At 39.2% G+C, this 24,035-nt stretch overlaps 2 protein-coding genes and 1 long non-coding RNA gene across 5 annotated transcripts; 2 read left to right on the plus strand and 1 right to left on the minus strand.

Annotated features, from left to right (window-relative positions):
* The first annotated feature begins 5,904 nt into the window (after nt 1-5,904).
* On the plus strand, nt 5,905-9,475 carry LOC105056454 (uncharacterized protein At4g33100). Of its 2 annotated transcripts, XM_073250945.1 has the most exons (5): nt 5,905-6,226; nt 6,380-6,464; nt 7,272-7,341; nt 7,830-7,838; nt 9,249-9,475. In XM_073250945.1, the coding sequence occupies exons 1-5, from the start codon at nt 6,132-6,134 to the stop codon at nt 9,368-9,370; spliced, it is 381 nt and encodes a 126-aa protein (XP_073107046.1). In that variant the 5' UTR covers nt 5,905-6,131; the 3' UTR covers nt 9,371-9,475. The 2 variants fall into 2 exon arrangements, with proteins under 2 accessions (XP_073107046.1, XP_029119079.1); XM_029263246.2 differs by lacking the exon at nt 7,830-7,838 and having other exon boundaries at nt 5,910-6,226; nt 9,140-9,422.
* A 7,797-nt stretch (nt 9,476-17,272) lies between these two features.
* On the minus strand, nt 17,273-18,050 carry LOC140855179 (uncharacterized). Its single transcript, XR_012138201.1, has 2 exons — nt 17,910-18,050; nt 17,273-17,825 (listed from the first exon to the last, which is right to left on the minus strand). It is a non-coding gene; the product is annotated as an uncharacterized lncRNA (long non-coding RNA).
* On the plus strand, nt 17,930-19,106 carry LOC105056374 (probable WRKY transcription factor 45). 2 transcript variants are annotated; one of them, XM_073250946.1, is made up of 3 exons: nt 17,930-18,135; nt 18,247-18,390; nt 18,566-19,106. In XM_073250946.1, the coding sequence occupies exons 1-3, from the start codon at nt 17,930-17,932 to the stop codon at nt 18,621-18,623; spliced, it is 408 nt and encodes a 135-aa protein (XP_073107047.1). In that variant the 3' UTR covers nt 18,624-19,106. The 2 variants fall into 2 exon arrangements, with proteins under 2 accessions (XP_073107047.1, XP_010936886.1); XM_010938584.4 differs by having other exon boundaries at nt 18,658-19,106.
* Nucleotides 19,107-24,035: the final 4,929 nt, after the last annotated feature.

Below are 24,035 nucleotides of genomic sequence, written 5' to 3' on the forward strand. Positions count from 1 at the left end.
TCCAATTTTAATAATAACGTAAGCATTATGCTTCATCACGTGCAAGCCGTCTTGTGCATTGTGTAAAAACAAAATTACCATCCAAGACGCAAACACATGGGAAAAAAAAAAAATCCAACCATTTAATTACTTTCCCAGCTTCAAATCCACCATATATATTCAAACAGCCTCATGGAAACCAAGACAATCAAGGATACTTGTATGTAAAGAATAGAATATAATAAGCCAAAAATACACCCTGGCTGCTCCTCCAGCATCTAATAATTTACAATTGGATGGGTACCCATTAGAGGAATCCCAAAGCGGAGTTTTGAGAACAAGGATAATGGCACCTTGACCTCCAACCACCAGCGCGCATGATGTGGTGGCACGTGTGAAAGTATACTTTTGGGTCGAGGGTAGTTATGTAAATCCAAGAAATGATCCGCCGTGATACGCCCACAAAGAACGGAATGGCACATACGTAAATTCAGCCCAATACCAGGGTGCTCGGTCAAATTGGGCTTCCACGAGACTCGCGTAAAAGGCAAGACGGATAACATATCCCGACAGTATTGGCTGGCAGGCGCGAGTTTGTAGGGGACGATATCACTGGCGGAGGGGTCGCGGATATTGGATGGCCGTGATGTAATCATCCGCTCGCATTGGCTCAATCCTCGCGATCGGGAGCTGGAGGACTTCTGTCGGAATACCGAATACCTGCGGCTTCCCATGTGCGACAAAAATATCCTATCCCCATGTGTGACCAAATTGCCCTTGTCACCGACCCCTCTGTTTTACCGTGAATATTTTCGTAACGCCGTTACCGATTTCAACGGCTCCGACGTTAACTGTCATGACGTCATTAGCCGTTGTGAGTTGTAAAGGTTTAAACTTTTAAAGTTGGAACGAATGAATGGCCGTGTTTTGTCCGATTCGCCCTATTACTGGAAATTTTGAATGGAGCAAGCTGTTGCAACGGCTGCTTTGTACTTCGACACGTCACCGCATTATTTTGCCAGAAAAATATATGCCATGATAAAGAATTATAAAAAAAATAAAAAGAACATTTAGAAGCCAGTATGTTACAAATAGTGTTATAGAAAAATGATTGGTTCTTACAAAAAGAGATCGAGATTATATTTTTTTGTAAAAAAATTTATTTTTATTTGTGTGAAATCATAATTGAATCACGAATTATGTATATTTCAAAGCACTCCAAACTTCATTATTCATGTATTTACATAGACCTCAAAATAACTAGTAGATGATCCAATGATGGATTCAGAAAAATGAATCCTTTCCTAAGATAGATACAATCCAGACTCGCTAATTGAAGGTTCATGACTGTATTTTTTGCATTTTACCTAATTATATGTATGTAGCTGAACTTTTTTAAGTCTTAATTGCCCTAATTGGTATGCCTGTATAGTCACAAAAGACTGATTGTTCTAAACTTAAAGTTATATATATATAGAAATCTAGAAATATTTTAGAGTCTCATCCTAGAAAGTAAAAAGTGTATGTGATCTATGCATCTTTAAATATGATTTTTCAATCATAGACCCAGATCCTGAGCCTCCTTTATTTTTATTCATTTTATTAATCAGCTTTTTTCCCTTCCTTTCATGTTGTTTGGTCCTCTCAAGCCACATGTATAGCACATGCTAAATACTAATGTCTATAAGCCAATAATTGATTGAATAACAGATATCACACATCAACATTGTTAGGACAGGAGTCATAAGATATTGTCAGCTAAAACAAAGAGTATTTTCTCACAACTCATTCTTGATCATTCATGTATGTTAATGATTGCCATGAAATACTACTCTAAGTGCTACTCATATTTACTAAGAGAACCTCCTCTGAGGGTACATGATTGTATCTCGATGCAAATTTATATGGCATCCCTAGTTCAATGAAACGAGGGAGGCAGGTCTCCGCATTTATCTTTTGTTTAAAAAAAAAAGAAAAGAAAAAGAACAGCATCCTTAGCAAACAATTTATTAGTGTAGATTGTTGATTTAATTCCTTAATTTCAAGTGCACGTTGACCCATCTACTCACCTTTCTTAAATACAGCCCTTGTTTGTTCGGGCCTTTCGTTGTTCATTCAAGAGAGAGAAGAACAATCAATTCGCCCAAGTGGTCACTGTTTTAAACTGTACTCAGGTTTATTTCTAACTCCGGGTGTTTTAATTGGAGTTCGAGTCCAGAGGCCATCTTAAGCAAGGATACGTACGTATAGGTTATACATGGATCCCGTAGTCTTGTGGGGTAGGATGCGAAAGCAACTAAGGCTATTCGATCTTGGTAGCTTTTACGAGTACTCAAACGTGTTTTTGTACGGCACGTAAAGCCTTTACTAATAAACTGCATGTGCGAGGAACTGCTTCCATGCTCCACGTTTCGTCTTCCAACGGATAGACATCTTTGTCACGCGTTAAAGCGTTTCAATTAACCGAGCAGTGTGCGTGTTGGGGGGTCGATTAATAAAGTAGGTTTTGAAGGGTATGGATGGGAGGTGGTGTGCTTGTGATGCTAATTGCTTGGCGATGAAAAATTAATGGCTGATAATGACCACGTGAACGAGTGGAGGGTGCTGCGTTTTGCGAGGACCACGTGATGTTTTAGAATAGCCTTCGCTTTCTTCAACTTGTCCCTTTGTTCATCCGAGAGAGGGAGGGAGGGAGGGAGGGAGAAGATTATACACTGACGCAAGCCATCGCATAGACATGGAGGAGACATTTTCGGGCTTAAGCTTGTTCTATATATTTACTTTTAATCCATCTTCGGGTTGGATCTATTCAAAATTTGATGTTTTCTGTGTTCAAGCCTGGCCCATGATCTTATACCTGCTAAATGACTTTTAAAAATGAGCATATTTTCTTTCCTGAAAAACATCATTTAAGCATAGAGATGCTCGACCCTAATTCGGCTGCTTTGGTTATGATTATCCAATAAAGGGCCATATGGATGCTCCAAAACTCTTGGAGGAGGAACCATATAGATTGAGCTCCAATCCAATGGTAAATATTGTTCGCTAGATTTGTTTTACCAGCAAGCTAATTGTTGTTTGAAGACAATTGATGATGAATATTTATATTGTTAGAAGAAACATCCATCGGCATACATTCATCAACCAAAGTTTGCAACAATATTGCGGTCACCATAAGAAATAGAAGGTTCATATCCCACCTATATTCCAATGGCATTGTCATCAACAATATAAGACATTTGATGGTTTCATGTTCGCTGTCAAAAACCACCTTCTATAAAACTTTAAAGTGAAATTGTGTCCGGGCCTGACTTTTTTTTTTTTTAGATTTGACAGCACATTACTAACCATCAAAAAGATTAGTGACCAAGTTTGAATCCAAAGCCAAGACTAAGGAAATTGTTGGTGAACCTTTCACCCTCATATAACAACCAACGTTACCATCTGAAGCATTCCAATGATTGTTGGAACATATTTTTTCCTGCAATGGCCCATTCAGTAAGAAATTTTAATTTAAATATTTTGGAAGTTGTATTTTAAGTTTTTCAAGGACTTTGAGGATACTTAGTTATTCTTTTCCCTTGCGGAGGTCTCTGAGCCTAAGAATTATACTTTTGTATGCTATTTTGCACTTTTTCCTTTGTGGTGGAATTTGTGCAAGCTATGTGGGATTCCAGGGACAATGATGAAGCCAATTGATGAATTCCTTGATTACAGCGTATTTCAAGCACCAGTGAGTGGATTTCCTAGCATGGAGAAGCCCTTTGGTAGTGAGTTGAAAAGGCCACCAGGTATCCCTAGCTCTTGGATCTAGTTTTCCTAGTCTCCTAGTTTTCACATTAATTTCTTGCTCTCTAGCTTCTAGGTTCGGATCAAATATTGCTCAGAACAACTGATTTTTACCGCATATAATAACAATCTTTTGATGTTTCATTGTGAAGCTAACATTTGCCCACCTAGATCACCTTCTTTTGAAAATAAGTACCGTCAAATGTTGTTCTGCCAAAAAAAATAAATAAATAAAATCTTTAATCATTTTGTAAGAAAAATATCAGATTTATATATTTGCTATTTTTTATAACATGATTAGAAGTGCAAATGGCTTGGGATGGTTTAGATTAGGATTGACCTCAACCTAATCTAGTTCTTTGATCGGATTCTAATGTTAATATAGATCCAATCTAATAAACAATTGGATCAGGTCGGACAGGATCTACAGTCAAAATTTTTAATCTAATGAGACATTAGAATTGTGTTGAGTCCATGTATAATCAAAGTCGAACACAAAAAAATTAGATTCGGATTAAATTCAGGTCGAATCTAGATCAAATATAGCTAACTATATTATAATTATCACATAGCCAACTACTATTAACTACATAAAATAGATAATAAATATTATTATTCTCAAAATAAATTAGAATATAAAAAATAATTTTAAATATATTTTTATATTAAAAGTATTACTCATACAAGTCTTAAATCATAACTTAGAGGCTCAAAAAGATTCGAATCCTAATGATATATCATGTTCGGGTTGGATAGGGTCATAGAGCAGAAGAATGGAATATGTTTAATTTTTATGATCCGACTTAGCCCATGGGCCTTTTAAATGTTCAGATCGAGTCTATGTAGGTTGGATTGGTATCGGATCACAAGTCAACATGACCCATTTGCAACCTTGAGCATGATACATATTTAGATGACTCTCAATAATTTTGTATTGATCTAAATATTAGATATGGGATGTATAAATTAAATATTTAGTACATCTGTACTATATTAAAAAGTGCATTAGGGTCTTTTGGGTCTAACAAGTTTGCCTATAAAGAGAATATCAACGAGACAATATCTAAAATTATATGGTAAGATTGTAGTGCATATGGATAGTTTGAAAAATAAAATCTTAAAAATGGACTTTGTAGTTATAAAATTCTAAATTTTATATACCACTACTTCTCTTTCTTCAAATTTTATTTGGCCAAGCAAGTCCCTTGTCGTCATGGTCTCTCTCCTCTGGTGATCTCCTTTTTCTCTAGCATTCCATCTTTTAATGTTTATCCCCCTCTCAATCTCTCTTAGCTTAAATCTCAAATATTTCCTCCCATGCTATCTCTCACATGGACATCAAAATATCCTCCTTTCATCGGCCAAATCAATCTCTCTCCTTGTTTTTGTACCAGTCTCTTTCATCTTTCCATCCATGATAGAGCCAAGGTATTTGCTTTTTATAATTTTTACATTTATTGATATGTTTACAAGTTTTGCCTTTCTATTTTATAAAACTCATATTCTTTCTTAAAAAAATAACCACATTCATATTTTGTAATCTAATTGAATAAGGCATTAGATTTTTTTTTTTATATTTATTTAATTTTATATCTAAATTTTTATTAGTTTATATACTTATACTTTAATGTTATTTAATGTATACTTTATATTTTTAACAATTTTCTAAGTTCCATCATTTTTTTGAAAGTCATTATTGTTTTAGAAAATAATTTTACCATGTTTAAGCTTTCTAACATCAGCACATACTAGACAATTAGTAGAAAAATTATTTGAGTTCCTTACTTATATTTATTCAATATTTTTATTATTTTTATTTAATATTCTATGCTTTATTTGAAATCACTGTAGCTATTTGTTATTGTGTTATTTTTTTTTATTATGAAACCATGCACCATGTCTACCTTTGTTAGTTTATACTTAATATTTGATCCATCTATGTTAATTATCATGCATAAGTTTTTAGACTGCATTGTACATAGAACTACCTGCGAAATTGTGGAGAGATCCATAAACGTGCATCATTTACCAAGGTAAAACTTTTTCTTGCATTTACTTTTTTTCCTTTGAGAATTTTTCTTGCATCCAATAATTAGTCTTCTCTTAGCACCAACCAAACTCGGCCAATAAGGGAAACGAGGTGGACCAAGCGAAAGGTCAAACGGCTCAAGGCTGTATTCGGGAATGGGAAACGTGCGACGACCCTCTCCGATGCTCGTGGTTTCCCAAGGCTGCAAGGGAATCGGACAGGGATCGCCCGTCGCCGCCTCAAGATCCCACCGAGGTCTGGGGAAAAAAATTATCATCTTTAGATACCCAAGGAGATTTTCTGGGATTCTGGATACCGACTCGCCGTGGATCCCATGGGAATCGATAATAATACGAAGAGGGGAACATCAGCCCCTGCTGCGTCTCCTTGCGCTCACCTCAGAAACGCCTACCACGATTGCTTCAATAGGTTCTCTAATCCTCCAAGTCTCTGATTTCTCTCCTTCATAGCGTCACATCACGCGAAAAATTTTGTTTTTGGAGTTCTATAGTGCGGTTTCTTTGTTTATTTTTTATTTTTTTGAGTGAAGAAAGATCGAATTTTGATGGGAAAAATTGTCAGGTGGTATTCCGAGAAGTTCTCAAAGGGTCAGTGGGACAAAGAGGAGTGCGTCTCCGAGTGGGAGAAGTACAGAGCCTGCCTTGCTGTGAGTTCCCCTTTGTTATTTCCTGATTTTTTGTCATTTTCTGGTCACAATTATATTTACCTTGTCTTCTTGGTTCAAATGGTTTCATTGATGTGCCTTTTCTGGTTCAAATGGAAGTATGGAGGTAAAACTGTATACCAGAGAGAGAGAGAACCTTATTGCATAGAGGTGCAATATTTTCAGATTCATTTGGGTTTCTTTTTCTTGTTACATTAGGGTAAATATGGTTAGGGTTCCATATGCACAGAAGACTATGCTACATAGGAGAAAATAGTTAGGGTTACATGGCAAGTGAAAAGCAAGTTTTCTTATGCTTGATCTAAGTTGCAGATACTGTAAAGAAATGAAATAATTGAGGTTGGGGTTGAAATCTTCTAACCATTTTGAAATGGGTAGGAGTAGGAGGTCTTCGTTGTGAAAGAGCTAAATTTACGTGATTTAATCGAGCATATTTTCTCTAATCAGCAAGATGTCTTTAGGAAAAAAAATGAAGATTCGAGAATGCATCAAAGGAGAAGTTAATGAAAAAAAGAAGAAAACTTCTATCTCTAGTACCATTAATGGTACTGGTATATTGACTGTCTATTGCCATTAGGTTCATAAACTGGAAACTCGGACTCTCTTGTATCGTAAATGCATTGATCTATCATATGAAAAGGTTATTGACTAGCATGCATTTTGCTTTCCTTGATAAGGAAGGAAATTTTCCTTCTCTTAGTTATTATGGTTTTTGAGGATTGAACCTCTGATGTCTCAAACTCCACGTTCCAACTTTTTAATTTAAATTTCCACCATCACTCTTGGCAGCAACATTTGGAAGACAAGCATCTGAGGCGTGTATTCTTGGAAGCAGAAGCCTCTGCATATTCTATTAAAGGTGATGCTGGGTCCTCAGTGGATGCAGATGGTGCTTTTCGATAGCGATGGCTCTATATAGGAGGTGCTTCATATCTAGTGGTTACAACAGAAATTGATAATTGTCATTAAAGTGATCTTCCTTATAAATTAGCAATTGCCTTTGAAATTCTTTATTCAGGACTCTTGGTGCATCTTTTATTAATATGACTGCAGGATTGACTTTGTACAATTTTTTCTGGTATTATTGATAATGACATTCTCTTGCATTAACTGTGGATTGCCAAGAGCACTAGCATATGTTTCCATGCATTGGAGATCCTCCAAGCTTGGAGCTAGTGCACCAGGCTCCCTTTGCATTACTTAAACCATCATGTGCAATCCATTAGTCAAACCAGTGCAGCACTTATCCAGGCTCCCTCAATGCCCACATTTGTAGTCATAGCGTACAATCCTTTCTATGAGAGAAACCATTGTTTCTACCACAATCATCCTTCTTACCGTACAAAGTTACAAACCATCCCTTCCACTAGAAACGGAGTCTAGCTTCTTATTTTACTTGGATTTTTATCCATACTATGCACTGAACTGAGAAGACATTTTAGACAGTCTTATCTCGGCTGCCTCAAGCTGTCATGCAGATCCCTGTGTTGCTGCCTAACCTATTTCTCCCTGATTTAATCTATCAAGTCCAAACTGCTGCCCATCACAGTTTCTCGATAGCCTTAAAACATTCCATGCCAACTTCTCCTCTTTTTAGACAATAGAGAAACCATGAATTTTACATGTTCGACCATGCAATTCGCCGCCCAAGACAAGGATACCTTTTGCTACCTGAAGGACCATCATCAGGTGCATTGTGGAACATTTCACTGGCCAGACCATTCAGGCTATTTTCTTCATTTTGCCTCTATCCCTAGAAAGCTTCAAGTATTAACTTTTGTCCACCTCCACAACTTCATGATTTCAACCTAAAGCTCGAGCTCCCCATGCTCTCTGGTATCTTGATCTTGATCTCACCCAATTGCCCCGACCCTTAACAGAAAATATTTCATCATCTATTTTTTCAGGGCATGATGGGCTAGGTGCAATTAACCACATATCGACCATTCTAAAAGCATTTGTCCTGTGATGATTGATTCATTGCCTATGCATGTGCTTCTCTCCGCCTTGAATGATACACCTTGGACCTTGCCTCTTCTAGATATGGTCCTTACAATTCACTAGCTTCCTGATTGCCACCAATGTCTAGACCATTGACCTTATGTTGCAACTCCCATGTTACAAAAAAGCTGAATTCCATCCATGAATGACATATTTATCTTCTGACATCCTCACAATTTTGAACATTAGCATCACATACTTGTCCTTGTATTCTTTAAGTGTGAAGTGTGCTCAAGCTGCTGGCCTCTTTGGGGCCAAACTACTTTTCTTGCTTCAGTAGGGGTTGCACTTTCAGCTTCTGCTTAGGATTGTGCTTTGTTATGATGGTTTAATGGTCTTCTCCTTATTGCCATACCTGGTGCCTATTGCAATCTTGCGGTCTGTACAACATTTCTTCTCAAGTTTCAGAGACCAAATTCATAAAGCTTGACCTTTTCCATTTTTATCAAGACTGATTTTTTTAAAATAATGTCTATAACAATGCTTGTTTTGATATACTAATGCTATTCTGTTCTACTTTAAATATTAGTTGTGGCTGCTGCATGTTAGACATGGCAGTGATGCACATTTAGTTATAGGTTTTGTTGGGTCTTCTGATCCCATTATGTGGCCTCTAAAATCAGAGACAGCTAAAATGAATAAGCATGCATTTGCAGATGGTCACATTCAATGAATCATTGCTTTTGAAGCTCCAATTGCTTTTGGTCAATCAGAGAATTTATCATTGTTGATCCAGATCTGTATGCACAAATTGGTAATCTCTACTTGGACATGTACAACCCAGTCTCATGTGGCATACTTCAGAAGCCCCTATTTTCAGGGGGGGGAAAAAATCTCATAGAATACAATCCTGCCCTGCTTTGCGAGCACCTCCAGTGTCTTCATGAGATATATCCTGATGTTCTGAACATAGCTCCGAATGACATTGATATCTGGTTGGTTGTCCATCCAATTTGCGCATGGTATGAAAACTCAAGTGAACTACATTGTTACCATTGCTGGCAATTTTCAACATAATTCATTGACACAGATACGACACGTACTTAGGTGGGTTTGAATTTGAAATAAACGGGTTCTGGTGACACGACAAATTCGTATCTTAAGTGGGTTGATCCGGGTAACCTGTTTTGACCCGTTTTGACTAAAAGGGTTAAAACAGATTAATGGGTTACATAATACATTTAAGCACGTTTAACACATTTATTTTAAGATTATTTGAGAGCAAATGAGGAGTGTTTGTAAATAAAATTAATTTTTAAAAATTATTTAACTTTGTTTTAGAGCTGTGAATTAGCATAGCAGGTAATTAAATTATTTTTATATTATTTTAATTTTTTTAACTAAATTTTATTATTTTAGTTAAATTTTATAAATAAATCAAATAGTTAAACGGGTTATTAGGCGAGTCGTGTATCCGTTTGATCCGCCAATACGATTATCAATCATGTCAGACGGATCCTGTCATGTCAATCTATGTATATTCGTATTTCATAGATCGATTCATTTAATTAAATGGATCATATTTAGGTTGAATTAATTTGTATTATGCCCCCAAATGGACATGATTCGGCTACGACCCGCGAACACGAACTGCCGGTCCTAATCTAACCCATGTTTGTAGGCAATGCCACCTATGTCATCCTGCGATCTTCTGCAAGTGTCTAGATGTGCAGAATATAGAAGAGCTGGCTGTTTATGAGAAATAGCTGGGCAAAAATGTTGCATTACAGCAATTTGATCCGAGCTTGAAAAATAATTCATGTTTGAAATATATGAACAAAGAAATATAGAATGTGATAATGCAGATGCCTGGTTCCTTTCAGTTGTGTTTATGACTGGACTCGACAGACTGAAATATGCAAGTTTCTCGATTCTTTGATGCTTTTGAAACAAGAGGCAGGCAGTTCATAGCAAACAAAAAAAAAAAGAAAGAAACAAGAGGCACTTGACTGTGTTGGTTGCTGTAGCCTCATATCCATTCTTGACAGATGCTAATCCCAGTGACTTGCTTCTTTTGACCGTTGCGAGCTTTACATTTGCTAGCTGTTACTTCTGCTGCTTCCAAGTTGTGATTTGATGTGCTTGACCATTGTGAATTTGTACCAAATGTGTCTATTCATTTAGGGATCTGACGCAAGTCTTCGAAGGGACGGTTGTTGCATCTAAACAGAGATGGGAGACTCTCCCTCTCCCTCTCTCTCACGCACGCACGCGTGCGTAGAGTTTTTTCTGTTTTTGCGGTGAAACGTGTGAACTTATATAAAAACAAAGGCTGAGGCGGAGTATATATGGTACAAAATAGACTTAGAACCTGATGATTTTGGTGACAGAACAACAAAGCAAAAGAAGGTGTGAACAATATGTTATGGGATTTCCTAGGCCACGGGGTTCTTGATCTTCTTTTCTCTGTTTTTGTGTTACCTTTCTGTCTATCTTTTTGGTTCTTCTTGTTTGGTCTCTGTACTCTCCTCAGCACCTTACCAAAAAAAAAGGTGCGAATAATACATGGGAAAACAAAGGGACCCAACAAAAGACCGAGAAGAAAGCAAACGAGTTGAACAGAGACTCTGAGAGCAAATATAAGTCTATGTGTTGCGACTAATTTTCTGTTGTCTATTATCGAAAATGAACATCTATAAAATAGCATCCATACAGACCGAATTTATATCCGACGAAAATCTTTCGATGCTTAAGTCAGAGAAGAAAATTGGTGAACAGGAGTTGAATGTAGACAGTAGCAGAATTTTTACCAAGAATTGGCTTACCAGCTATGTTTCTCCTACCTTCTTTTATAGATGAGATTTTCGTAACCGTCGAACCTGATCCCGTGTTTTATGGTGCTGAATCATCGGGCCATAATCGTGTAGTGAATCGTTAATTCCCATTGATCGCGCTGTGATATGCGATCGGTAACCGTTCGTGACGGTTATAATATGCTGAGCAAATTAACCGACCATATGTCAGTAGAATCCATGAGCAACTGTCGGCTAGTAGTTCTGTTATGCCGATGGTCTAAATTATCCGCTGTCGATCTATAATAGTCGAATCATTTATCAGTCGGCCGGCAATAGGTCGGTATGGTTCATTCAGTTGGTCGATGAAGAGTCGAAACCGCATACTCAGCCGATGTAGAGTCGGAGTTGTATGTCCGGTTGGTCAGTTGTTGTTGAGTTGAAGTCGATAGTCGGTTGACCTGAGTCATGTCTGTTTATGAGGCCAGAATCGGGTGTCGGTCGGTCTGCGCTGGAGATCAGTCGGTTTATGAGGGTTGGTCAGTTTATCCCAACAGTTGTTCTCCCACTTCTGAGTCCAATGATGAGTCGCCGCATGCATCGCCACGTGGTCAGTTGCTTTGGACGAAAGGAGTTGTTATCTGTGATATCGAATTCTGACTCTGCCACTACATTCTCTAGAGTACGATCGATCAACCACTTTGTCGTCTTTGAGCTGTCGTATCAGCACGAAAATTTGGTGTCAGACGTCGTTTGTGGAAGGTGAGCCGATGTCAGGCATTATATCAGGAAGGCGAACCGGCGTCGTGCGATTTGATTCTGGCATGTAGATTTTCGCCATGTGTCGGGATGTTATTGGGTTGGAGCTGTACACGCAGATGGAGGTGACGTGGTTTAATTTGGTGCAGGTGCCTCAAACCATCGGATCGATGACGGGTTCAAATGCGACCACGTGTCGTTATCTGACGTGGTCTCGATCTAGCTGCTTTCATCTGGGCTGTTGGGCATTCCTCTATATAAAGGATTGCTGTTAACCAGGTATCCATCCCTTATTTTGTCTCTTCTGACGAGAGAGCTCTGTCAAAGAGCTGCTCTGGTGTAAAAATATTTCTTGTCATTTTTTTTAAAGTTTCCTTGAATCTCTGGCAATTCTTCCGATGGGCGAGATTCCTGCAGGGGGTGGTTAGTCGGAGATTCCGACCAACGACTTCCTGTCGGGTCCGAAAGTTCTCTCATTCTCGGGTCTGATGTTGGTCGGTTTCGAAAGCGGCATTGTGCTTCGGGCCGATGTCAGCTTTTCACTCTTGGTGCCGATGGTGAGGTCAACGATCCATTACCGTATATCCCGCATCTCTGTCTCAGCTGCATGATCAAGGTTATCTTCGGTGATGGACGAAAATCTAAAGCCCTCCTTTAGCTCTTATACGAGGAGAGTGTGGTCGTCGACCGGATGAGACCCTCTCTATTCCCGTACGAGTGGGTCAAGCTGTTGATGTGGTTGGCCGAACAATGCGATCGATTAATCATCTTTACAGCTCAACTCGAGTCGTATCGTCCCCCGAGCTGGAAGATAGAGTTTGTTGAAGAAGCCGATTCAAGGTGGGCCTACCGATTCTTCAGTGGAGCGAATGGCGGCGATGAAGATTAGTCGGCATTTTCTTTGGTTTCTCTTTTTGTAAAGAAAGATGTAATCAGACTTTGGTCCAATTTGTAATCTCTCTTTTCTGATGATGAAAGAAGTACTTCTGTTCTGAAATACTCCTCTGTACCATCGAGTTTGTAATGTCTGTTTGTAGAATAATCTCTGAATGTAGATCGCAGATCTGACTATTTCGCAGACTTTGTAGAATCTGCTAGTCACATAGTTTCCGACGTATTTAATTAGGATAACGATATTAAGTCGAATATCCATTATCCGAAGCTTGATCGGATTTACACGTCATATTGTTTGATAATCAGTGGCAAGCCGAATATCCCTCGACTGGCTGTGGCTATGTCGGTATAGTTCCAATCCAACTTTAGTCGTCTTGGCATTTTGCCTTTCTTAGTTGGTACTAGTCAGCAAATTAACCAGCTGCTTCAATGGAGAGTCGACTATGAGGGCAGCACGATTTTTATGGAGAAAATCTGCGTCGCTGACGTTGGTCTCCAGTTGAAGTTGATAAGTCAGTTCTGTAAGGAAATAGGAATGTAGTCGGTGTTGAGATAGTCGATCTTCTGATTTTTACAGTGAAAGCTTCAGCACAGTCGATGTCGAGATAAAGTCGGTCTTCTGATCTTTTACAGTGAAAGTCGAAGTACAGTCGGTGTCGAGATAAAATCGGTCTTCTGACTTTTTACAGTGAAAGCCGAAGTACAGTCGGGACGTCGGTTTTTACAAGAGGACCAAAATATAGTTGACACTAAAGCAGTTGATTCTCTGAGTAGTTGCATTCGGAAGGAAGTCGAGTAGAATAAAACATCCGTCATACTTTTATTAGCTAATTATCGAAGCAACAACAGCATCGTCGTGAGGAGTTTGAATTCTCCGAACATCCTCTTCCGAAAAAATTATTACATTGAGTTGTTGTCGTTTCGCCGACTCTTCTTCGAGAGTTATCCCTCAGTTTAGTCATCCGGAGATCATATTGATGACTCCCGCAGTCGGTTGATTATTTACAGCTTCCTCAGTCGGCTGAAAGTTGAGTCGGCGAATTTTTTCGATACTTTTCGAGGTAACCTCGTCGAATCAGGGCTTCTATCTCATCCCTGAGCTGGATGCATTATTCGGTATTATGACCGTGATCATGAAGAAACCGACAATATTTCTTTCGATCGCGGTTCCTCGGCAACACCTTCATCGATGGGGGGTGTCCTAGATATTTCGCTCCTTCGATCTCCATAAGGATCTGCGCACGAGGAGCGAAAAGAGGAGTATAGGAGTTATATCTATCATAACTCGACCTTGGACTCCATCGTCAGGGCGAAGCTCGCTTATTGGATGGTGGCTGACTTGATTCGGCTGGAGCTCCTCCCTTCTTCTGTTTCTTCTTCTTCTGACTTTTGCCTTCTGTCTGGTGCCGATCAGAAGCTCCTTCATCTGCACGCATATATTTGTATGCACGCTCTAGAAGTTCGGCATAAGTCCGAGAAAGAATTTTATCCAAAAAATATGTGAATCGAGATCCCCTCAGATCTCTTATCATGGTCGAGATAGCCATATTTTCATTGAGGTCTTTGACCTCAAGCGTAGCCGCATTAAAACGAGCCACGAAATCTCGAAGTATTTCAGTCTCTTCTTGCTTAATCGAGAAGAGACTATCAGAAGTTCGTGGTGGCCTTCGACTGGTGCTGAAGTGAGCCACGAAAGAATATTCTAGCTGTCCGAAAGAATATATATTTTTCGACTGAAGCTCGAAGTACCAGGCTCGAGCAGCTTTCCGAAAAGTTACTGGGAAGCCGATGCATGGGAGGACGTCAGTCGTCCCCTGAATCGTCATGAGAGTATTGTAGCTCTCAAGATGGTCGATCGGATCGATGGATCCGTCGTATGGCTCCACCTGAGGCATCTTGATTCGGAATGGGATCAGTTGGTCCAAGATGTGCCGAGAAAATGACTAGGCGATGTGGAAGTCGTAGTCGTTGGAGGACTTCCAACCTTTCACTTGAAGCTGAGCAAGTTGGTGATTGATCTCCTGAAATTTACGTTCATAATCATCGAATCACCGTTGGAAAACTTCGGGGGTTGAACCTCCCGATGAGTTAGAGGGGGAAGCAGACGATGTTCGCGGTCGCTTTCCTTTCCTTACTCGATCCAACTGAGAGGGAGAGGGACACCATGAATAGTGGGTGGCGCATCGAGAGCACCGCGAGTGTCACTGCTCATCCCGATGAGAGAGCCAAGACGACCGCTCTGGTGAAGGAGACTGTCGTGGATGACGGCGGCTGTGCCTGGATGGCACTGAATGTGCCATCGATTGCTCTGCTGGCGGCTATGATGGCTGGATCTGCTGCTGTTGGAGGCTTCTGACCGTCTCTGTAAGAACAGTCATCTGCTGCATGAGTGCAGCGATTTGGACATCCGTGGTGACCATAGGACGTGAAGAAATAGGCTCTGCTACTGGAGGAGGGAGAGGAACCTCTTTCCGATAGAAAGAATGCCTCGCTGATCCAATTGCAGTCGAGTGTTGGACTCTAATTTTCGTCATTGCTAGTTGTCTTCTTCCTCTTTCCTGAAGCGTCAATCTGTTACGATCAACTCCCTGTCGTCTGTCGTCGGGAATAAATACCTGCAAAACAGCATCCACGCAGATCGAATTTGTGTCCGATGGGGACCCTCCGATGCTTAAGTCAGAGAAGGAAGTTGGTGAATAGGAGTTGAATGTAGACAGTAACAGATTTTTTGCCCAGAATTGGCTTACCAACTCTGTTTCTCTTACCTCCTTTTATAGATGAGGTTTTCGTAACCGTTGGACATGGTCCTGTGTTTTATGACGCTGAATCATCGGGCCATAATCGTATAGTGAATCGTTAATTCTCACTGATCGTGTCGTGATATGCGGTCGGTAACCGTTCGTGACGGTTATGATATGCTGAGCAGATTAGCCGATCATATATCGGTAGAACCGACCATATGTCGGTAGAATCCATGAGAAACCGTCGGCTAGTAGTTCTGTTATGCCGATGGTCTATGTCATTCACTGTCGATCGGTAGTAGTCGAATTATTAGTCAGTCGGCCAGCAATAGGTCAGTGCGGTTCACTCAATTGGTCGATGAAGAGTCGGAACGGCATACTCAGCCGATGTAGAGTCGGAGTTGTATATCCGGTCGGTTGGCTGTTGTTGAGTTGAAGTCGGTAGTCGGTTGACCTGAGTCATGTCTGTTTGTAGAGTCAGAGTCGAGTGTCGGTTGGTTTGCGCTGGAGATTAGTCGGTTTATGGGGAACGATCGATTTATCTCAACACTGTGTATCATCAAATTTTAGAGTTCACTTTCAAATTTTAGTCTATGTGCCATCTAAAGTGTCTTCCCTCTTTTCAACTTGGACGAAGAGCAATCATAGCTTGGATTGAAATAGTCATGGAATGTCTTTGCGCATTTGCTTTTTTCTGTATTTTATTATCACAAAGAATTTTTGCATGTCAATCTTTACAAATATAGTTTATTGCATGCTTATACTTTGAAAATCATTCTCTGCATAATTATTTCCAATTTAATCCTGTTTTTGTTGGTGGTGTGAATAAACATCCTTGTTAAGTGCAAAATGTCTATTACTGTCTTGTATTAATACCTTAAAAATTTTGTTGCAAAAATATAGCTCACAAGGCTTAGGCATGCAAATACAGCAATGTAATGCCCACCCAATTACAGGCTCTCTCCCTCTCTCTCATATATTCTACGCCACATGGTTTCTCTCTCTCTCTCTCGCTCTCTCTCTCTCTCTCGTGGGCCCCAAAGAATAAGGATTGTTAAATTTACATTCAAAAATATACTGATGATCACCAGGTGGTAGGTAGTCCAAGGCACACGTCACACTTACTATTCTTTTTAAACATGTTAATCCTCCTTGGTGCTTGGAGTGCATTTTTATAATGCTGGTGGACTAATCAAACAAAGAACTTACTCCACTAAGGCACTAACCATTGCCAGAGATTTGGCCCACTGACAGACTCATTCGGCATCGCCGGCTGCCCTTAGAAATATCGTCCACCAGTCAATTCAACAGCTTGGTCCGAAAGAGACCGTAAAGTATGAGCTCGCCTGTCTACATTAAATGACAAAGATTGTATTGATGAACACCATAAAGAAGTCTGACGTTTGTGAGTTAACCCAACAACCGGGTATCTCAGTCATCGCACCCTACCGGAAGGGAAGGGTCGGATCCAATGGGATCGCATGCTTTACGTCTTCCCCTCTCTTGACTTTGTCCTCCAACTTGATGAGCTCATCACCTGCGGATAACCTGCCAACGCACACCTCATGGACTCGAGCTGTGTTGGAAGAAAACGAATCGCTCTTTTTACACCAAAATGGATTGCGTTTCAAAGCAATGCGTGGAGAAGACCAAAGAAAAGTAGTACGAGGAAATAATATTCCTTCTTTGCCAAATTAGAACCGCGTTCAGATAGGGGGGTCCATAAAACAATGAGAGTGCTTGCTCACGACTACACAAAAATTGTCACCCTCCAAGCTAGTGTTCACATAATAATATTCCTTGTTTGCCACATGAGAAGCTAGTGTGCACATAAGGCCATGAAACACTGAAGAGAAGGCCTCACATGGACAACAGTTCGCACTTGCAGGAAAAAATTGGCACCCTCGGAGCTTTTCACTGGTGCTCTAAATCTCCAAGGAATAGGCCTCCCTTGCCGGTCTAAATCCATGGGGAAGACTCGGTATTCTCTTGACCACGCTGGGTGCCTAACAATTATATCTTTCAAACATATGAGGGTATTGGAGATGGCGATACCAGCAAAACAATGGAGGAGTACAAAGTCTTTCAGATTACAGGTCTACCAAGTCGTCGCTGACGGGTCCTCGTCTTCTTGACTTGGGACAAGTTTGTATGCTACCCAGAAGAGAAGCACGTGACATCAGCGGCGAAGTTTCCTCCCACCTCACTCGGAAGGTCTACATCAAACCATGGTACTCCATTAGAATAGTCATGCTGGCCTCGCAAAATCTTCGAGCACACCGTCCAGTAGAGGATCATACCTGAGTTAGGATTTGTTGCCATGTCTTCCTACTCTTTGTTATCATCCAATTCTTGGGACAATGATTGGCCTGATGACATGCTATTCGAGATCACCGACTACCTGGCCCTCAATGAAGAGCTCGGCGATGTAAACCTGGCGCCACCTCCCTCTTGTCAGCAGAGTCCTTCCCCCCTGCAAGCAAATGGCAGTGGCGACAACAAAACCAACACCAGCGACCGTGACGAGCAAGTTTTCACTTCAAATAGTTTCTATCACTCATTTGAGCTGTGATTCTTCAAAATATTTACCAGTGGATAAGCACTCGATTTTGGTTGTTTTTGTGTACATGCGTGCAGAAATAAGAATGTTGTGGATACCACTTCGAAGGGGAGAACTGCCAGAATAGCATTCAAAACAAAATCAGAGCTTGACATATTGGATGACGGATACAAGTGGAGGAAGTACGGAAAGAAGACGGTAAAGAACAGCCCAAATCCAAGGTAAAAATCTGCCCAAGAATACAGCACATACTTTAGGAGGAGGAAAATAAGAAAGAGAGAGCAATAGGCGAAAGATGTATGGTATAGAAAATGCTGGAAATTAATTGATAATAACATGCATCCACTCATTCAGAAAAGCTTTCATATCATCTATTTTCTTTCTCTGCTTTTGCAGAGCAGCGACAACCAGATTACATTATTGTTATTCCCAGTGCCTTGGTATGAACCTGTAATTTAAAAACAAACAAAATGGTTGACACTTGGCAGGAATTATTATCGATGCTCAAGTGAAGGATGCAAGGTCAAGAAGAGAGTGGAGAGAGAGCGTGAAGACTCAAGCTATGTGATAACCACCTATGAGGGTGTCCATAATCACCATGCTCCCTCACCTGCATCATCTCGATTTCAAGCACCTGATACACCTCAATTCCATATTTTCTCTTTATGATAAATATCTGTAATGAGAATCAATAGAGTGCTTTGATGCCTGTCAAGGTACCGAGATGTATATTTTTACAACTTAACAGGTGTCACTGCATAGCAATCCCACATTAGATCATTAGTTCTTTTTTGAGTAAATCCATTGCAAGATATGTTTAACTTCGACAATGAGAATAATAGAAAAAACAATGCATAGGTCATGAACTAAGGGAGACATTATGCTTTTTAGATATCAAATAAAGATATGTACTGGAGACTCACAGCCGATTAAGAAAGTGTGCTGTCTATGTACTAAACCAATCAAAAGAACTGATAGTTTTCATCTAAAACATGCACACAAGTATTTGATAGTCATTTTTGCATCAAGTGCTGTTGCTTCAACATTATTTTAAATCCTAGTGCGCACCTCTTCAAAATAAAGGCAGTATCTGGGATTTTGGGGATTGGATATTGAAAAATATGGGGGCACAAGTTTATGATTTTTGGGTTGGAGCTGTTCAAGGCTGCGATGTCTTTTGGAAATTGATGACCATGCAATGCTATAAAAATACTACCAAGTCATTTTAGAAGATGCAGAATCATGCAAACATGGTGCACAACTAGCAAAATATTGCATACACATGAAGACCAGTACACCCATTCTTGCACCTAGAGATGACTCAAAAAGAACCAAACGAATATTGCATGCACATGCAGATCAGTAAACGCATTATTGTCCAAAAGAAGTATGTCAAAAGTGTACACACTACAGCAACCCTGGTCTGTTGAAAGCCTGGATGTAATGTAAGTCACGAGCGCACACACATACACACAGAGAGAGAGAGAGAGAGAGAGAAGGATGTTGAAAGCTGCTTCCTAATTTCAGAGTCCACACTCCACAGCTAGAGGTGTCCTCAGACCAACACCATAATCATGCAAAAGATTTCAATGCTAAATCATAATAATAAATTACTATATTTACATGCCGATTTGCTCTGATTTTCCTCTTCAACAAGCTCTGCCAATTAATCATTTGATATCTGATGGATCAACGAAGTTCATGTGGGACTATCTTACAGTGGAAGGTGCCAAGTATGCTAGCATCAATAGCTGTATGGAAGCTTTCCCTTCCACAGACATTTCTAATTGCCCATAGAATCTCGCTTTGTATCTGATCATCTATTGTCTTTTTGGGAAATATAAATGGAATGAGCAAAAGGATTCCCTTTCAATTCTTCCTGATGGAGCAGTAGATCAATAGCAATCGCTACAAGCAGGTAAGAGGTGAACTAAATGTTTTCTACAAGCTGGCCCAAGTATGACTTCCTGTCTCAGGTCCACACTTTGTTGTTTACCATTTGAAACCAAAGTGTAACGTCCTCATAACTGAACAGAGTACCAAAACATACAAACACAGTTCTATATGAGTAGTGCTGAATAAAGGGTAAGATGTTAGGAACGGATCACACAAAACTTCAAATAGGATAATTCTTATGTTAAAGATGAAGCTTTGCAATAAAAGAACCACAATGTACTTCAATAAAATAGATAAACGAAAAAGCAAGATATTATTTTCTTTTCTATTTATCTCTCTTCTTTTTTTCCTTTCTATTTTCTTTTCTTTTATCTTCTTTAAAGGACGGTTCTATCAGCAAGTCAATTGAAGAGAAGCAAAATAGAATCAGCAAAAATCATCGGCCTTTTCCAAGATGTCATACTCATCTTCAATCATTTTAAGACTGCCTCTTATAACATGCACAAAAATCGCATGATGAGGATATCACCACAAGTTATATTCTCTTTATATAAACTTCACCACTACTCCAGCTCTCAATCAACCTGGAACTCCAGAACAATTCATTTTGTTTCAAAGATGTGAATAATTAAACTCCATATCTTCCTCAAGAATCCATGTCAAGTACATAAACTGAAGCAACATCAGACCACCTTCCCAGAAAACATAAATCTGTCCCCTTTTTTTGGTTTTTCCCCCTTTTCTGTGCACAAATTCATATCTGGAAGATATGGACAAAGATCATCCGTTCAGAGAAGAAATTACATCTCAACTCTGGTACAACTCCCCCTCCCCTCCTTTGCATATATTATCATAAACTCTCAATCAGCAAAGAGGTCATTAACTCAGAGATGGTGTGCGTGTGTTTGCTTTTTTTTTTTTTGTGTGTGTGTGTTCGATGGATGAGGAGGAATAAACTGACAAGGATCCAATACCTATAGTCCCACCCCAAAATACTTGAAACCTAAAATCCTACCACATGATCAGAAGCATCCCAAATTCTGCTAAGCAAGATAATGGCATCCCATGGGGGTTTAGGAGCAACCAATTCTACCCAAGCAAATCTCTAAGTCAAGATCTTGCAAAAGTAACTTGTTTGCAGACTGTAAATTGACCAATGCCCAATGTAGCTCAAGCAAGTTAATAGATCCATCCCTTTTAACCATTGTACATGTAATGAAAAGAGGTTCCTCTTTGGCTATTTTCAAATTATTGCATCAAATGATGACTTGGAGATAGAGCCATCAGAATTTACCTTGCGGTCTTGCACTAGCTGACTTCAAGTTTAGGCTTAGACAACAGATATCATATAGCTAACCCACTCTGATAAAGTGGCCACTGTAATTATTAGTAATTCATGCATAATCACTTTGTTATTCCGTTTGAGACCTTCGAGTCTGCATAGCGGCTTGGATATCTATCATAGTACTCCTAATCAGTTGTATGCTAAAGGTGGATTCCTCAGAAGTTTAGCAATCAAACCTGCCTCTTTAAGGGACACCACTGAACCAAATATACTACTTTAATTCCTAGGATTTATACAGATAAATTGAATTGAATAAAAATGACTTTGCTACTAAATAAAATACGTAATGAATGAAGAAAGGATTTAACAGTATAAAAAATTGTCACAAACCAGTAAGACTCAGGCAACAATATTTTCTATAAGCAACAGCAATGGATATGTCATAGGCAACTAAGCCTCCGAAACAAGGAGGAACAAAGGAATATGTGGCTTAAACAAAAAAAAAAAAAAAAAAATCCAACAATGTTGAAGTAAATTCCTTAAAAAGAAGAAACTCTCAAAGCAAAGAATATAATGGTTAAAAGTATTGCTACGTACGTGAACATTTTGTATAAATCTGCTTGTGAACATAACAATGCAACCAAACTGCATATCTTAGGGAAAGCAAATATCCATGTATCATCCAGTACAATGATATTGCTCTATGTCACTCTAATAATTGGTACAATGTAAGTTGCACAGATACATCTCAAGACATGTGGCAATTATTTGACATCCTTTTTCTAAAGCATCGGCAAGTTCTGCTTATCTCAATAACTTCATAATAATTGGTGGCTCAATAATTTCATGATGATTGGTGGTTGGCATTGTTAATGTGCCAAATATTTGCATTTCTAATGACCTCTGTCAATTATGGTAGAGCATAAGTAAGAGTTTTCATAGCATATGGCAAGTTTGCTGGTGTCAAACTAGTAGTTTAAAGTTTCCAGGTTAAGCTTATCGTTCACAAGACTTAGCAATGACTAGATGCTTCTTCTTTTTTTTTTTTTTTCTTTTTTTTGTCCAAATAAAAATTGACAATGTAAGCACATTTGGGTCAAAGAACATTACAAAACTGCTCGTTTTACAGGAATTAAAAAGGTTCGGTGCCTTAGTCCGCTAATACCTCTCTCTCTACCTACAAATTAAAACTTAACAACCTGAGCACGTGTGAAAAAGATGAGTTTAGTCTAGGAACACCAGATGCTTAAGACATGCATGATTCAAGGCCAAACCAACATGGCAAAGTAGTTATTGATGATTTCACAGTACACACCCAGTAAACAAGTGGTAATACCAATGATCAGCTTACCTTAGCAAGACAAGATAAAAGTTCAGATGTTCGGCCTCTTGGCATACCAGCTCTCTATACAAGCAAAATGAGATTCAGAGGAATTCATTGAGTGAACCAGGCCCTAAATGAGTCAATATCATCTTATGATTTAAAATTGTGCTGCCAAAAAAGAAAATATCAGATGTCTTTATGGAATATCATTTTTTCAATAATCTCCTAAAAATAAAGTAACAAAGCAAACATGGATGGCATAAATTTGATAATTTCAAAGCACACGAAAACCTGAGATCACAAAGAGCTCTTACATGCCAGGGTTACTATCTGGGGGAAAATAACACATAAGCCATGGGGACAACATTTAATACACCTTCAGAACATGCTCTCCTCCTGAACATGCTCTCCTCCTAAACATGCATAATATCATGTTATACTGACTGTTTGTGCACGACCTATCAGATTTGCAACAAACAAAAAAAGTTTAAGATTGCTCAACAGTCCTTTTTTACTATTAAGAAAAAAAATATTCCATCATTTATACTAATGATCAGAAAAATTTCCAAAAGGGCTCACAAATTTTCATAGTATTAGCCAAATTACTGCCATTGATAAATTAACATTTCAAGGAATCTTTTGGGGTTCCTTAGATTAATTGATTATCTCATAGAATGTATACTGATGAAGCTGAAGAATCCCTAAATATTTCATTCTTGAAGCTGAAGGATCCTTATGATGAGGACTCATGAATCTGAAAAATCAATTCTCAGAATTATGAATTAGGCGTTAAGATCTTTCTAACTTCACAACACTTGACAGGAAGGTGCTGCTCTTTGGAATTCAGGTGACTGATTATTATCCTTGAAACCAAGTGCAAGATAACTACGCTTTGTCGCGAAGCAGTGCAACTTAGATGTACTCAAAATGTAAGAAGAAGAAAGCACAAAGAGCAAAAACCTTCCCAAGAGGGCAAAGCAATAAAGCAATTAAATTAACAATAATATACACCAGAAAACTCAACATAACAATATAATGCACCTCTTACTTAACACTACGGTCCAATATACACTCCTCATTTTGAAATCCGAATCCAAAGAACTCCTAGGACCATTTGGGATGCTCCTTTTCAGTTATCAACCAGCATTAACTTCAATTTTGTGTTTCCTGATCCTTGAGCCGTGAGAGGATCAACTTTTCTATTCTTCCCAATCTCCACGGCTTTTTCTGAGAACATTTTGAGGGTCTGGTCCAATTGCATAGCAAGCACAAACAGATCCAACCAAATGGGAGGCCCATGAAATTTGATGAAAAGCACAACAGGAAGATCTTGAAGGACCAAGAAAGCAAGGTCTGGATTA

This window comes from Elaeis guineensis, chromosome 2 (assembly GCF_000442705.2).
Source record: "Elaeis guineensis isolate ETL-2024a chromosome 2, EG11, whole genome shotgun sequence".
NCBI classification, from domain to species: domain Eukaryota; kingdom Viridiplantae; phylum Streptophyta; class Magnoliopsida; order Arecales; family Arecaceae; genus Elaeis; species Elaeis guineensis.